The sequence below is a fragment of the Callorhinchus milii genome, unplaced genomic scaffold, assembly GCF_018977255.1.
Source record: "Callorhinchus milii isolate IMCB2004 unplaced genomic scaffold, IMCB_Cmil_1.0 Scaffold1, whole genome shotgun sequence".
Classification (NCBI taxonomy): domain Eukaryota; kingdom Metazoa; phylum Chordata; class Chondrichthyes; order Chimaeriformes; family Callorhinchidae; genus Callorhinchus; species Callorhinchus milii.
In genome coordinates, this window is record NW_024704742.1 from 72,109,740 (window position 1) to 72,127,233 (window position 17,494).

At 50.2% G+C, this 17,494-nt stretch overlaps 1 protein-coding gene across 1 annotated transcript; it reads right to left on the reverse strand.

Annotated features, from left to right (window-relative positions):
• Positions 1–2: 2 nt before the first annotated feature.
• On the reverse strand, positions 3–5,748 carry tex261 (testis expressed 261). Its single transcript, XM_007908571.2, has 6 exons — positions 5,571–5,748; positions 3,352–3,431; positions 2,856–3,009; positions 2,301–2,368; positions 1,390–1,492; positions 3–632 (listed from the first exon to the last, which is right to left on the reverse strand). The coding sequence occupies exons 1-6, from the start codon at positions 5,638–5,640 to the stop codon at positions 517–519; spliced, it is 591 nt and encodes a 196-aa protein (XP_007906762.1). The 5' UTR covers positions 5,641–5,748; the 3' UTR covers positions 3–516.
• Positions 5,749–17,494: the final 11,746 nt, after the last annotated feature.

Sequence of the window (17,494 nt, forward strand, 5' to 3'; positions counted from 1 at the left end):
AAAAGACATTTCCCTCCTTTCTATAGTCTCCTGTTCCTTCTCACTGTGTCAGACTATCTCTCCTGGCCAGCGTCGTGTCACTGACTGTGTCTGTCTCTGTATTGATGTCCACCAGCTCCTCGCTCTGTCCATTACAGAGGATTCTGAACTCTTCATCCAATAGAATAAATCAATCAGACACAGAATGCCTGTAAAATGGGACCATTTACATTTAATACACTATGTGTGTGTGTATGTGTGTGTGTGTATGGGGGAGGGGAGGGGAAGCAGCCAGTTCCGCTAAATGGAACTCAGTTCATAATCTATGGGAAGTCAGCATGAAACCCCAATCCCTGTGCAAACCCCAATCCCTGTGCGGATGGCAACCGAGGGAGGGAGAGGGCTTGAGAGATCGAGATCCTAATCACTGTCCAGATCGGACGCCGGGCCCTGGCGGGGGGGCTCCTCCCCCGCTTTGCTTAGACACCCATGCTCCCCTCCCCCGCGGGGCCAGTCTCTCGCCAACCTCTGCCCGCGTCAGTATATTTTCTGCCGGCTGGGTAAGATGGCCTCTTTGAAGAAGGTGAAGATGATGAGGATTCCTGAGCGCTTGCTCCGCTTGCCCTTAGTGAAGTAGTTTGACACGACGTCGTCTGGAAAATCAAACAATAACCAATAAACAACTTGTGAAGTCCCGTAGCGTAGTGGATAGCGCACTGGCCTCTGCAAGCGAGAGAACCGGGTTCGATTCCAGGGCAGGGTGAAACCTTAAGCAAGCTTCCTTACTCTACATAACTCTGTTTAACCTAGTAGTCTTTCATATTTTTGACTCCCAGAGCCTGGCCAACAATCCCCCTCCCCCCACCCCATCTAAAATTGGTCATTAATTGTTTATGTGACATTGCTGTGGCAAATCGGCTGTTGCATTCACCTATAAACACAGTCGCTGTACTTTACAGTAAATCCTGTGAGGCACTTTGAAACATCTCAACGCCTGATAAGGCGCTGTTTCAAAAGGAAGAAATGTAGCTTCGATGGATTGATAGCCCGGAGCTGTTTTGGAAATCAGATCAATACGGGATGTGGTAATACTGCTGTCCTCCACCAGGTGGCCTTTTGGGCTAACATTGGACACCATTTTCAGGCTAATGACACCTGCCGGCTGGTCGGCAGTTTTGCGCCTCGTTCTCTCATGACTCTCAACATCACCGAGGGAATAAACAATTCAGTCTGGCTGGATACCATCCCCTTCATTCCCACTTCACTGTCTGCTACTCTTTACTCCCTCGGCCTCCTGATCTGTAGAGTGTAGGAGGAAGGGAAGAGCGAGAGAGATGAGGAGTCCTGTACAGTGGGGGTTGGGATGGAGCGGAGGTGGGTTGGAGGGAGCCCGAGAGGGCAGACACTCACCTCCGTGCTGGACGGTGGACGGGAGGACATTCTCCCCGGCGGACAGTGACACGAAGAAGGCGAAGGGGATAATCCACAGGCACAGAGTGAAGTACGCCAGCACCTGAGACACACACAGTCAGTCAGTAACCACCGGGACAGGAACTCACTCACACATGCACTATCACATTCACCTACACACCATCACACACACACCATCACACTCACACACACACCATCACACTCACACACACACCATCACTCACACACACACCATCACACTCACACACACACCATCACACTCACACACACCATCACACTCACAGACACACCATCACACTCACAGACACACCATCACACTCACAGACACACCATCACACTCACACACACACCATCACACTCACACACACCATCACACTCACACACACCATCACACTCATAGACACACCATCACACTCACACACACCACCACTCACACACACACCATCACTCACACACACCATCACACTCACACACACCATCACACTCACACACACACCATCACACTCACACACACACCATCACTCACACACACCATCACACTCACACACACCATCACACTCACACACACACCATCACACTCACACACACACCATCACACTCACACACACACCATCACACTCACACACACACCATCACACTCACACACACACCATCACACTCACACACACCATCACACTCATAGACACACCATCACACTCACACACACCATCACACTCACAGACACACCATCACACTCACAGACACATACCATCGCACTCACAGACACATACCATCACACTTACAGACACACACTCACACACACTCCCTCATACCCACTCCCTCCCCCATCTCACTCCGGAGACACAGCCTCCCCACGCTCAGTCTGGTGAAGCTAATGCTCACACATTCACCTCGGAGAAAGCGTAGTATTCCTCGGCAAACTGCTGGAACGCCAGGTAATGGTTATAAATAACCAGGACTGCGAAGAGGAGAGGAGCAGATCAGTGCCCGTCACACATCAACTAAACAGCCAGCATACACTCCACCTCCAGGGCCGCTCACCAATGCCACACAGCCGTCCAATGTCCAGCACCGAGGAGAGTGTCTGCCCACTTGGGCTCCCTCCAACCCCCCCCCACCTCTGACGTCGCCCACATGGCTGTCACACACACCACCAACACGCTGCCTCCTGTGTTGCCCCCAGGCCACCCACACGACACTTCCTGTGTTGTCCACATGCCACCCGCACGCTACCTCCCGTGTTGCCCACATGCCATCCACACACTACCTCCGTGTTGCCCACAATGCCACCTAAACGCTACCTCCTGTGTTGTCCACAGGCCACCCACATACTACCTCCCGTGTTGCCCACGCACAAGCAATATGGCCGTCACAAACGCCACCAACGCGCCACCTCCCGCACCGCCTACACAGCCCATCCCACACTAGCCCGTCCGGGACCTTACCACAGGACAGGATGAAGTTGGGTGAGCTTAGCATTATGTAGGGAAACGTCTGCAGGAGCCCAAAGTAGACGAGGTTGGTGAAGAGGCCAACGCCCACCATCAGCCCCGGAAAGCCTTCAAACAGGTAGAGACCGACCAGCACAGCTGAGGAGAACTGAAACACAGACAGTCACTGAGGGGTGGGGAGGTCAATAACAGCACAGCACCTCCAAACTCTCCCAACACATCACAATACACACACCACCATAGCCCAACACATAGAGAGCAGGGAATGAGATTAGAGAGCTTTAGTGGAGAAGCGAGCACCAGCACGGACCTGAGGGGGAGAGAGCAGGGAATAGGATTACAGTAGAGAGCTCCAGTGAGGGAGTGAGCACCAGCACAGACACATGGGGAGTGAGCAGGGAATGGGATTACAGTAGAGAGCTCCAGTGGGGAATAAGACCCAGTGGGGAGAGAGCAAGCAGTGGGAGATGTACTGATATGCTGAACTCACCCATATCATGTACTTGATGATGCGGCTGGTGATGACTGTGTATTCCTCTATTAACTCTGCCAGATAGTATAAGCCAGCGGCTGGGGAGGCGGAAGACAGACACATTTACCCATCTGCTCCAAGCTCCCACTCCTAGCCCACTGACCGATCAAGACATTGCCAAGCTTCCTCACCTCCACTTCACTTCATCTAGACTTTTCCCAATCTATCAACTCTTCCCCCGAGACTCTGCATGCCCACCCCTGACCCTCCTCCAGCCTCCATGTTCCCCAGCACCTCGGCTCAATATCCTTGGCTAATAATAATGATAATTGATAATAATAATAATAGATAAAGCTCCTTATCAAGCCATTGAGACGTCTTAGAGCGCTTATCAGGATACACTGTAAAGTGGATTGACTGTGTGGGTGAAATGCGACGGAATGAACAGTAAAAAAAAGATTGTTAGCAACTTCAGGGGGCCAGAGACAGATTAGTTGATCGGCATGGAGGACTACATGATGATAACCTCAGCGAGTCAGAGCAAAAGAGAAATAGGCGGTGTTGGCTGGAACTGAGGAAGGTGGCTTCTACCCTGATCAGTCAGTATGATTTCTCAGTAAGTATAATAATAATCCTTGCATTTGATGTAGCTCCTTGTTGCGTCACAGAGAAGTCTCACAGCACTTCACAGAATATACTGGATTGACTGTATATTTTGTGGGTGAAACGTGGCAGCCAATTGCGCTCAGCAGTGTCCCATAAACAGTCATAGATTGAGTGACCAATTTTTTTTGGGGGGTGGTGGGGAGGAGATTACTACCCCTGGAAAGCCATCTGCCAATCAACTAGCAACCAGGTTCCTACTTACTGCTAGGTAAATAGGGGCTTATAATAACTGAATATGTTATAATAGCCCTCGTGCTTTGCCGGGGTTGGGGCGAAAGGGCAAGAATCTTTCTCAGCATCTTCAGCGTCTGTTGCTTTGAGTTGATCAGCGTTTCCATGACAGAAACTCTAGGCTGAAAGTCCACTCTTTGTCGCTTGACTGTATTGCTGGACTATATTGGAAAGAATGTCATTTCCACAGCTCTGATTGGTGGGCAGTGCCTTGTCTGATATATATATATAGTTTCTCTATCACCACTCCCTGATTAATGCAACCTCTACACCCTCCCAATGCATCTCCTATAAGGTGCACAAGTATAACAACTTGCACTTATACTATACAAGTGTCCTTCATACGCATAACTACAGGAGTACTGTAGCTCAATGGTTAGAGCACTCGCTTTGCAAGCGAGAGACCTGAGTTCAATTCCAGGCAGAGGGCGAAACCTTGGGCAAGTTTCCTTACTCCACACAGAGCCTAATAATAATCCCTCCAAAACCAAAAACAATAATAAATTGGTCATTTTCAATCTACGACTGTTTGTGGGACATTGCTGTGCGCAATTGGCTGCCGCGTTCGCCCACAAATATACAGTCAATTCACTTTACAGTGTGTTCTGTGAAGCGCTTTGGGACGTCCTCCCGACGTGAAAAGCGCTATATCAAATGCAAGGATTATTATTATTATTATTATTGTCTCAGAGCACTTAACAGCGACAGGACTTGACCTGAGCTGAATAGGAGAGATGACCGAAGGTACGGTCAAAGAGGAAAGCCTTCATGTGCGATGTGGAGACGGGCAAAGAGAGGGCAAGACGGAGGGATTGAGGCCGGGGGTTCCATAGATTCGGAAACTTCATTCTGTTTTCCAACAGCGCTGCGGGGATCCTTAACATCCACCTGAACAGGCACAGGCAGGGGCTCGGTTTAACGTCTCATCCAAAGGACGGCCCCTCCGACAACATCGGAACATAAGATAAGAATTGGGAGCAGCAGTGGGCCATTCGGCCCCTCTCGCCTGCCCCGCCATTCGATAAGGTCGTGGCTGATCTGTAACGCAGCGCTCTCCCCCGGACTGTGAGCTCAAGGTCCTCAGTTGGGGGAGTGAGGGCTGAGCACGTGAGCTGCGGGGACCCCCACCCCGCAGTTGGTTACCCCCTCGCCCCAGTTGATGTAAACGCCCCCCTGATTGGTTACCCCTCTCCGCATTTGATGTAAGGGGCCCTTTGATTGGTTACCCCTCTCCCACCCCCCAGCCCCACCAAAGCCACAGGTAAATTCCCGGCCTGGAAACCATGACAACGGTGGTCTCCGGCCTGTCCCCGTCGCCAGGCCCGGCCGCCGCCACTCACCGATAGCCAGAGTGACGAAAGCGATCTGCAGCAGCAGCGAGAGCCAGCTCAGGGCGGTCAGGAACCCCATCCCGCCCGGCAACAGCTCCCAATCGCGCCCAGGCCCGGCTCACACAGGTCCACACAGGCCGCTCCGCCCCACAACGACTGGTAGCACCTCCGGCTCCATCGACAGCGCCACCGCCCGCCCAGGCCACCCAGTAAACTACAGCCCCGATATAACACCCCCACATATCACAGCTCTGATTTAACACTCCCATATCACAGCCTCGATATAACACCCTCCTCCATATCACAGCCTCGATATAACACCTCCATACCACCACTACGATATAACACTGTCCCCGATATCACAGCCCTGATATAACACCTCCATACCACCGCTACGATATAACACTGTCCCCGATATCACAGCCCTGATATAACACCTCCATACCACTGCTACAATATAACACTGTCCCCGATATCACAGCCCTGATATAACACCCTCCATATCACAGCCCTGACTTAACACCCCCAATATCCCTCGTACCCTCCATTCCACGATCAGTGATGTACGCCCAGAAACTCGGGAACTCTCTCCTTCAATCCCTCTGCCTTGTCCTTCCCTCCCAACTTTCAAACCCCGCCTAAAGACCTTCCGTTTTGACTGTGGTTTATTCAAGAGGAAGCTGGACCTTCACCTGAGGGAGGAGTGAGGAGTGGGTGAAGACTCATGTGGAGTATAAACACCAGCACGGACCAGTTGGGCCGAGCGGCCAGTTTCCATTGTACATCTTTGTAGAATCTTTACCATCCACCTGACAGATGGGATTTCAGTTGAACGTCTCATCCAAAGGATGGCATCTCTGACAGTGCAGTCTCCCCCCGGCACTGTGCTGGAGTGTCAGCCTAGTAAGGAGCACGTAGCACTTCTCAGCCAATGAGGTTGGCCTTTAGGAGGGACAGGAAGATGTGGGGATGGTAGTGGAGCTGTCGTGCCCCCCGTTTGTCCCCCTTTTGTCATTCTTGTCTCCCTCCCCGGGGCTGGGCACCATGCGCAGTCTCACTGCAGAGCGGGGGTCAAAGTGCGGTCAGTGAGCTGAGTGGTTGTGGCTGGGAATCACAGCCCCTGTAACTGCCACTGTGCATTAGCAAACCTGCCACTGCACCGTATACCATGCCAGCTCCAGTACACACAGGACATCAGCGCACTTACACAGCTCCTCGCCCACCCACACCTTGCTGTAGCCACAAATGAAATATAAATGCCAAGCGTTTTTTTCAGTTGTTTTAACCCACTGAAGCTCACGGCATAAACCAGAATGATGTGTGTCAGTTCCAGGTCCTGTGTGTATGTGTGTGTGTGTGTCAGTGCAGGTGTGTCAGTGCCGCTCCTGTGTGTGTGTCTGAGTGCCCACTCCTGTGCGTGTGCGTGTCAGTGCCAGCTCCTGTGTGTGTGTGTCTGAGTGCCCACTCCTCTGTGTGTGTATGTCAGTGCCCGCTCCTGTGTGTGTGTGAGTGCCCGCTCCTGTGTGTGTGTGTGTCAGTGCCCGCTCCTGTGTGTGTGTGTGTCAGTGCATGTGTGTCAGTGCCACTCCTGTGTATGTGTCTGAGTGCTCACTCCTGTCTGTGTGTGTGTGTGTGTGTGTGTGTATGTCAGTGCCAGCTCGTCTGTGTGTGTGTGTGTGTGTGTCAGTGACTGCTCCTGTGTATGTGTCTGAGTCCCACTCCTGTGTGTGTGTATGTGTGTGTCAGTGCCAGCTCTTGTGTGTGTGTGCGTGTCAGTGCCAGCTCTTGTGTGTGCGTGAGTGCCTGCTCCTGTGTGTGTGTGAGTGCCCATTCCTGTGTGTGTGAGTGCCTATTCCTCTGTGTGTGTGTGTTTCAGTGCCAGATCCTGTGTGTGGGTGTGTATGTGCCCACTCCTGTGTGTGTGTCTGAGTGCCCGCTCCTGTGTGTGTGTGTGTGTGTGTGTCAGTGCCAGCTCCTGTGTGTGAATGTAGTGCCCTTTCCTGTGTATGTCAGTGCCCGCTCCTGTGTATGTGTCTGAGTGCCCTGTGTATGTGTATGTATCTGCGTGTGTGTGTTTGTTTGTGTCAGTGCCAGATCATGTGTGTGTGTATGCGCCCGCTCCTGTTTGTGTGTATGCGCCCGCTCCTGTTTGTGTGTATGCGCCCGCTCCTGTTTGTGTGTATGCGCCCGCTCCTGTTTGTGTGTCTGAGTGCCCACTCCTGTGTGTGTGTGTGTGTGAATACCCGCTCCTTGGTGTGTGTGTATCAGTGCCCATTCCTGTGTGTGTGTGAATCCCCATTCCTGTGTGTGTGTGAATGGTGCCTACTCCTGTGTATGTATGTGTGTGTGTGGAAGAGTGTATGTGGGAGAGTGTGTGTGAGAGAAAGTATGTGTGAGAATGCTCCTTTGTGTGTAGGTGCAAAGTAAAAGGGATAAATTGACTCACTAATTCACGCTCTCGCCATCTTGAAACCTCCTGATCCATTCTGCCTTCACGGCTCCTGGGGTGAGTGTTGCCCACTCTCAGCCCCTCTGTGTGAAGAGATGTTTTGTGATTTCACTGTCACTGGTCTGGCTCTGAGTTCCACACTCCGGCCCCTTGTTAGTGATTCTCCACCAGAGGGAAGAGTCTCCACTCTCTAAGCTGTCAGTTCCCCTCATCATTCTTAACATTATTTTCAGACAGACTCCATCCCTGCTCAGCTACTGCAGTTTGCTTGGGTGGAAAGCCTCAAACTCCAAGTCACTGACATTTTATTATTGTATTAAAGAAACTTCTCGAAGACAAATCTTCATGAAAGTGGGAGAAATGGGGCCTTGTAGCCTTTGCAGACAGGCCTATAAGAAATCATTTGACCTTTATTAGTCTAAGACAGGAGTATCCAACCTTTTGGCTGCTGAGGGCCAGTTGCCCTATTTGAGAAATGTCTGCGGGCCACATAAGGTTTTTTTTGCGTTTCCCTTCCAGAAACATAACATAACATTTACAGATTATGGAGGGCGGGGGTGGGCCAGATGAAATGGAGGGAAGGGGGGCCAGATACGGCTTGTGGGCCGCCAGTTGGACCACTGTGATCTAAGAGATTAACTAAGCAAAGTGACCTCTTCTCCCCCCAGGCCCTCAGGATGTAGAGCAGCAGAAAGAGCAAGCACAGTCCACCTGATCTCTGAGATAATATATAGCACACTCTTTAAAGCTCTGAAGGATGCCATTTGGTCTACAGTCAATGTCAGGTTTATATTATACAGGAACATGCACCCTAAACCTCAACCCCAGGCCTCTCACCCACAACCCACTGTTTACCTAGCAGTAAGTAGGAATCTGATTGTTAGTCGATTGACGGACCTCATTTCCGGGGTAATAATCCCTTCCAAAAAATAATTAATTTGGTCACTCAATCCATGACTGTTTATAGGACACTGTGCAGTTGGCTGCTGCTTTTCGCCCATAAAATATACAGTCAATTCATTCTACAGTATATTCTGTGAAGCGCTTTGAGATGTCTCAATGACTTGATAAGGCACTATATCAAATGCAAGGATTATTATTATTATTATTCTTGTGCATCAGTTGCTGTTTCCCCTCATCAAAAATACCATCTGCAGTTTTTTGACAAAATACCCTTCAAAGGCTCAAAGTCAGTGACAGCACGGGTTAGAGACAGTAAAGCTCCCTCTACACTGTCCATCCACACTCCCAGGTCAGTGACAACCTCTCCATTCCTCTGTGTGTCTGTCACACATGAGCCCTGAACACAGTGGGTTTTGCGTGAGAGCCTGACAATGAAGTGCCCCCAATGGGGTGGCTGGGGGGGGGTTAGGGAGAGTGGGAGTTCCCTCAGGTGACGTTTTATTGGTCCGGGATTCTCTACTTACTGGGTAAATATTCAGACTTACTGGCCCCCAGCGTTCAGCTACACTCTCATGATTAGAGGTCTCTATAGCCAGAATAGGCTGGCAGCTGATAATGAGTCTGTCTCACTGGGTGTGAGCAGGAAAGATGTGACTCAGCGACCAGCACCCGGGATTCCAGGAATCAGCTCTGAGGAACATAATGTGCCCGGGCTGTTTGATGTGAAATTGGTTATTCCTTCATGGTTGTGTGTGGGACATTGCTGTCACTGACCTGGGAGTCTGGACGTAGAAGGAGCTTTACTCTGTCTCTAACCCATGCTGGACGGACAGTGTAGGAGGAATTGTCTGTCTATTAGTCTCTACCTCTCTCTCTCGGTGTCTCTCTTTCTCTTTCCTTGCTCTCGATCTCCCTATCTCTCAGTTTCTTTCTCTTTGATGCTCTTGGTCTCCCCCGCCTCCACCACTCTTAAGTTTTTCTTTCGCTCTCTCTCAGTCTCTTTCTCTCTTCCCTTTGCTCTAGGTATTTCTGCTTATCTCTCAGACTCTCTCAGTCTCTCCCTCTCTCTCATGCTCTTTGTCTCTCTTTCTTGGGCAGGGTTTTGGTTCCTGTCAGTAAGCAGGAGTTGGCACATAGAAGATTAGAGCTCAGCCAGTGAATAATTTTCTAAATTTCAATGTAAACGACCTGCAACACCAGCGTTTGCCTGCTAATACAGCTAACTTCCCAGCACTTCAGTAATAGAGCTCCAGCTGCCTCCTCAGATTTCTGGAGTCCTATAGCTTAGTGCACATGCCTCACAAGCGAGAGGACCTGGGTTCGATTCCCAGGCCGAGCGAAACATTAGGCAAGTTTCCTTGCTCCACATGCCTCTATTTACCTAGTAGTTAATAGGAACCCGGTTGTTAGTCGATTGGTAGATCGCTTTTCCAGGAGTAATAATCCCTTAAAAAACTTTTTTTTAAATAATAATTTGGTCACTCAATCCATGGCTGTTTACAGTATAATTATTATTATTCTCTGTATGTGAGAGGCTTACTGGGGCCAGGTCTCACACACAGCACAAGAACACACCTCAGTCAGAGTTGGTTTCTCTCTGATTCCTGGCATTGTTGGAGGGGTCATCCTTTCTCTTCAAATATTTCTCCAGCTCCCTCTGAAAAGTTATTACTGAACTTGCTTCCACCAGTGAGTGGGTGTTCCACATCCTAATACCCCTGTGTGTGCATGCACGCGCATGTGTGTATATCTATGTAAGCGCTTATGTGTCTCTCTCGCTCACCCTCTCTCACTCTGTGATTGTGTGTGTATATGTGTGCGTCTCTCACTCCCCCCTCACTCTGTATGTATGTGCTCTGTGTGTGTGTCTCTCACTCTGTGACTGTGTATGTGTGTATCCCTCTCACTCCCCCTCACTCTGTATTTTTGTAATTTTGTTGTTATTGATGTAAGTGTGTGCTCTGTGTGTGTGTGTGTGTGTGTGTCTCTCTCTCTCTCTCTCTCACTCAAGGATGCTATACAAATTTAATTTGTTGTTGTATGTATGTGTGTTCCTCTCACACACTGTATGTGTATGTGTATCTCTGAGAGAGACAATAATGCTAAGCTCTGCCAGAGGAGTGATACTGTTATGTGGGAGTATGATCTGCTCCAGCCACACACTGGTTTAAAGAGCGAGGAATCTCGAAGGAGGAACTCAAGTCACCACACAAACCATAATATCAGACCTGTGTTATCTCTGTCTCTGTATATAATGCTCTGTGCTGAATCTCTGTATAACCTGAGTTGAAGCTCTTTGTGTAATGCTTTGTGTTTAACTCTCTAACCTCCTCTCTCCCCGCACCAGTACCCGCTGCCTCCGCTCTACTGGGTCCAGCCTCCTCTGTGCCCCCCAAATCCTCCGCTCCTTCATTAGCAGCCGTGCCTTCAGCCACTATGCCCCGAAACTTTGGAACTCCCTCCCTCAACCCCTTCACCTCACCCCTTCCTTCCCCATCTTCAGGTCATGCCTGAATACCTTGCTTTTTGACCGCACCTGTGATCACCTTCCCCCTCCCCCTGGCTCAGCCTCGGGCTCCACCATTGTTAAGCGCTCTGAGACACCACAAGGTGTGGAGGGCACTATGTAAATGCAAGTTGTTGTTATTGACTCTCTTTATATAATTCTCGGTGTTAAATCTCTCTGTAAACGCACCTCCCTAACTCTTCAACCTCCTCACTCCCTTAGCCACCACCCGGCACCTTCATTCGACCTGCACCTGCCTCCTACTTGTCCCTTGCACCCTCCGCTTAACCACTGAAGATCACACTTTCACCCCGAAACTGTGGAACACGCTCTCCCTCACTCCCTCAGCCTTGCCCCCTCTCTCCCCTTTTTCCCGCCCGAAAACCTTCCTTTTCAACCATGCCTACAGTCACCTCCCCCACCCCCATCTCTGACTCAGGCTCAGCCACTATTAAACACTCTGAGACACTACCCTGGGTGGAGGACGCTATATAAGTGAAAGTTCTTGTTGTTTGAATCTCTCTATATAACGCTGTGTGTTTGAATCTATCTGTATAAGGCAATGTGTTTGAATTTTTGGGTATAATGCAGTGTGCTGATTCTCTATGTATAACACTGTGTGTTTGAATCTCTCCTGTATGCCTGGATGCACTAACCCAGTCGGACAGCTCAGTGGCACTGCTCGCCTTACACAGAAGTGATCTGAAATAGCTGCTATTTTGGTTGATGTTAATCTGCTCTGTGTTTGGCAGAGAGTTCAGGACTCGGTCAACCGTGCCTGACACCACACTTGCATTTGTTCCACTAAAGGCTTCCCTGTCAGTTTGCGTTAAGTGTGACGGGGTTGTGAACTGCAAATGATCCGGGGGAACCAGCGCTCCACACGTGACACCACCTGTGCCCTTTTTTGACTCATCCCGGGTCTCAGCGCACCTCCGCTCGGCATGTGGGTACCTGTCCTAACCCACCAGCACTCAGCTGTCGTCATCTCCCTGCAGTCACCTGTCAAACCCGCACTCATCTGTCTTAACCCACCAGCTCTCACCTGTACTAACCCACCAGCTTTTACCTGTACTAACCCACCAGCTCTCACCTGTACTAACCCACCAGGTCTCACCTGTACTAACCCACCAGCTCTCACCTGTACTAACCCACCAGCTCTCACCTGTACTAACCCACCAGCTTTTACCTGTACTAACCCACCAGCTCTCACCTGTACGAACCCACCAGCTCTCACCTGTACTAACCCACCAGCTTTTACCTGTACTAACCCACCAGCTCTCACCTGTACTAACCCACCAGGTCTCACCTGTACTAACCCACTAGCTCTCACTTGTCTTAACCCTAACCAATCAGCTCTCACATGTCCTAACCCTAACCCACCCGCACTCACCTATCCTAACCTACCACCCATTTACTTGACCCAACCCTAGAGCATTCTAGGACTTAATAATAACAATAATCCCTGCAATTGATGTAGCATCTTATCACATCGTTGAGACATCTCTAAGCACTTCACAGAATATACTGAGGATGAAACTTGATCTCTTCGCATTTGGCATGTGAAGAGAGGGTGGAGGGTGTTGAGGAGGGGAGACAGGACAAGGAGGAGATTATGTGGTGAAAACAGGAGCTTGGGATGGATTTTGGCCTCCAGGAGAGCACTGGAGTAAAACACAGTTTTAGCTATTTTGAGGGAGATGCAGATCGTTGGGAGATGTTTGAACCAGAACTGGTGGTAAACATTAGCTGGTTTTGTGCCTTATGCGTTTCAGGGCGTGGCACTCAGATTTAAGAAGTGAAGGTGGCTTTTGTACCAGAAGGAGTGGGAAGGGTGGATGCGGGTTTCAGTGGGCGAGTGAGTTTAGGGTGGGGGAGCGATGGCTGTTTCGCAGCTTGATGGCTACATCAAGATTTCTGCAGGTGGAGCCCAGAGAGAATCATAGAATCTTACAGCACAGAAGGAGGCCATTCGGCTCATCGTTCCTGTGCTGGCTCTTTGAAAGAGCTACCCAATCAGTCCCACTCCCCCACTCTTAACCTACAGCCCTGCAATTTTTTCCTTTAGAACTATCTATCCAATTCCCTTTTGAAAGCTATTATCGAATCTGCCTTCACCACCCTTTCAGACATTCCAGATTTTACAATTCTCTGGGTAAAAATTTTTTGGGAAACAATCTCAGCTTCTCTCCCACCTAACTGAAGTCACACATCTGTGGTATAATTCTGGTAAATCTCCTTTGTGCCCTCTCCAAGACCCTAACATCCTAAAGTATGGTGGCCAGAATTGGACACAGTACTCCAGCTGAGGCCTAACCAGTGATTTATAAAGGATTATCTTAACTTCTAAACTCAATCCTTTGCCAATGATGGGCTCCCAGAACTTGGACTGTACTGTCGCCACTCGGATTAGAGACAGAGTAAAGCTCCCTCTACACTGTCACTCTCCCTCTACAATACACAACGAGGAATAATAACAACAACTTGCATTTACATTGCACCCTTCACACGGGGTAGCATCTTGGAGCACTTAATAATAACAGTGTCTCTGGGAATGATGTAATGAATCGGTCCTTGCCCTCGGAGCGTATCCGAAACTCCCTCAACTTCACTTACCCTCAATATTGATACAATTGTCCGTGTGCTTTCCTAGAACGTGTGCTTTCCTAGAATGTAGAGATTCATCTATATTTAAATCAGGCCTGCTCGTGACCCCTCTTCACTAACCATTAACCTGTCAGCAAAGCTCAGTGTCTCGATCACAACCAGGGCCTCGGGAGACATTACTCACCAAGGTTAGCACCGTGACACTGAGAGGCAAGGACAGCAATCTAATGGGTCTGTGTGGCAGACTGCAGCAGTGCCTGGCATCTTCCCCCACCCCACCACTACAACACTATCCCCCCCCCCCGCCCCAAAACACTCCCCACCTATAACACCTGCCCTACAACATTCCTCCCACCCCAACACTCCCCATCCCAACCTCCCACCAGAACATTCTCCATCCACCCAGCTCCAGAAAATAGATCCCGGGAGTGAGTTACAGGCCGGATTCTAATTGGTGACCGATCTTTCCAATTCTACACACCTAACTTCTCAAACTTCCTCCCTCTCTCAATCTGTCTTCAATCCCCACCTTAAATCCACTTCATCTCCACAATCGGCTTGTGCAGGATTCCTCAGGAACCTATCCTTGGTCCCCTCCTCTTCAATATCTATATGCTCCTTCTTGCTATCATCATCCGCAGACATGGGGTCAACTTCCACATGTATGCGGATGACACCCAACTCTATCTCTCTGACTCCACCCTTGACTCCAGGACCACTGCTGTCCTGACAGAATGTCTGTCAGACATCAAGTCCTGGATGAGAGCTAACTTTCTTCAATTGAATGTCAACAAGACCGAGGCTCTCCTGATTGGCTCCCGTCAGCGCTTCCACATCTCAGGCGCTGACAGATCACTATCTATGGTTGCACACTCCACCTTACTGAGCCAGTCCAGAACCTTGGCATCTTGTTTGACCCTTAACTTTCTACCCCACATTTTGCCATGCTCCGCTCTGCCTTCCCCACCTCCGCAACATCACCGGACTCGGCCACTCTCACACCGCAGGCTGCCGAAACCCTTACACATGCTTTCATTACATCGAGGCTTGACTATGCAAACTCATTGCTTGCCAACCTTTCCAACTCCTCCCTTCACAGCCTGCAGATGATCCAGAACTCAGCAGGCCATGTCCTCTCCCACACCCAATCACCCCCATCCTCGCCCAACTCCACTGGCTTCCCATCACACAGAGGATACAGTTCAATATCCTGGTCCTTACCTTCAAAGCCCTCCATGGTCTTGCTTCCCCCTACCTCTGTAACCTCCTTACCCCCTATCATCCTGTTCGCTCCCTCCACTCAGCGAGCTCCGGCCTGCTTCACGTCCCACGCCTCGCTCGCCTCACTACTGGCGGGTTGGCCTTCTGCCACTCTGCCCCCACCCTCTGGAACTCCATCCCGTAGTCCCTCCGCCTCACCCCCTCCCTTGCCTCCTTCAAGACCCATCTCAAGACCCTCCTCTTCAACTATGCTTTTGATCTCCCTGCCCTCCATTCTCCCCAACCCCGACCCCCAGCTTGGGTCTGAAACTCTGTCCAGCACCTTGGGACATCCTCCCGATGTGAAAAGCTCTATACAAATGCAATTTTTTTTGTTGTTGTTAAAATCTATTTGTGTCTTTTTGCTATCCCTCCTCCTCTGCCCCTCCTGATCAGCCTCCTGCCTCCCCCAGCCATTGTAAAGTGCTCTGTGTTATTCTGTGTGAAGGATATTATGTAACACCAGCAGTTACCCCATACCCTGGGGTCCCCAATCCTTGGCTCTTGCCAACTTGCAGCTAATATTCCCTGGGATTGGATAAGAAGGATGTATCCTTCCAGGGAGAGAGAATGTACATTCCATTCTATACACTTCCATGTGCAGATGGCATAAATATGGAGTCCTGTAGCTTAGTGGTTAGAGCACTCGCCTTGCAAACAAGAGGACTCGGTTTGATTCCCAGGCGGGGCAAAACAGTAAGTAGGAACCCAATGGCTAGTCGATTGGTGGATCGCTTTTCCAGGGGTAATAATCCCTTTAAAAAAATTAACAATTTGCGCAATTGGCACAGTCAATTCACTTTACAGTATATTCTGTGAAACGCTTTGAAACGTCTCAAAGACATGATAAGGCGCTATATTAATGCAAGGATTATTATTGTTATTAAATATGAGGAACTCTCAGTCTGGTTTGGGGACTGGAGCATGGTGATGGGTTTCCGTGTGTGTTGGGCACCTGGCTGACCAAAAAATTAGCTACTTTAATTGCTATGCTTTGCCTCCATCGTGTGGTGGTCTGGGAATACTGCAGGTTCACACTTCCAGGTTCAGTCACAGACTGTGAGACGAACAGCCCAGAAGAGGGGCATGAGGGAGGGCACGTGTCTGAGGCAGTAAAAACTGCCCTCCGTACTTCGGTCAATAAGAGTCCCAGTCTCCCCTGCCCCTCTCTTTCCTCCTGAAGGGGTCGGATGATGGGAGTTTTTCGATAAGCGAGCACCAGCACAAACACGATGGGGAGAGAGCAGGGAATGGGATTAGAGAGCTCCAGCGAGGCAGTGAGCACCAGCACAGACACGATGGGGAGAGAGCAGGGAATGGGATTAGAGTAGAGAGCTCCAGTGAGGGAGCGAGCACCAGCATAGACACGATGGGGAAATGTCCTCCTCTGCTGTGAATATATGTCTACTGTCCTTTCCAGCTCCTAGAGCAATGGTTCCCTCCCTCTCTTCCTTCCCCCTCCCACCCACTCAATTTCAACCTCTCTCCCACTCTTACTTAGTTTCTCCCTCTCGCTCCCTCTCCCTTCTCCTCTCTCATCCTCCCCCCCCTCCCCCCATCTCGCTCTCCCCCTCCTCCATCTCTCCTCCCTTCTCTTCCCCTCTCCTCTCTCTCCCCTCCCTCTTCCGCCTCCCTTCCTCCTTCCCTCCCTTTCCCATGTGTGTGAGAAAGATAGAGTGAGAATGAATCAGATAGAGTGTGTGAGAGATAGAGAGATAGCGAATGAGAGAATGCGTGAGAGAGAGTTAAAAGATAGTGTGAGAGAGAGAAAGAGAGAGGGTGTGAGAGAGACAGAGACAGAAAAAGAGAGAGGGAGTGAGAGAGACACAGCAGGGGTGTAAATAAGCAGCCCAGGGCCCCAATCTGGCAGCTAACCAAACCCACAAATTATACATTTTCTTAGTTTTACACTTTGTTTTCTTAAACCAAGACTCAATTCATCTCCTCCATCGCTCCCCCCTCCCTCACTCCTAACTTCCTTCCTTCCTTCCTCCCTCCTCCGTCACTCCCCCTCCTCCATCACTCCCTCCCTCCTCCATCACTCCCTCCCTCCCGCCTCCCTCGTCACTCCCTCCTTCCTCCCTCTTTCGTCACTCCCTCCCTCACTCCTCCATCACTCCATCCCTCCTCCTTCTCTCACAACCTCCTTCTCTCCCCCTCCCTCCCTCCATTCCGCACCACTCCATCCCTCCTCCATTACTCCCTCCC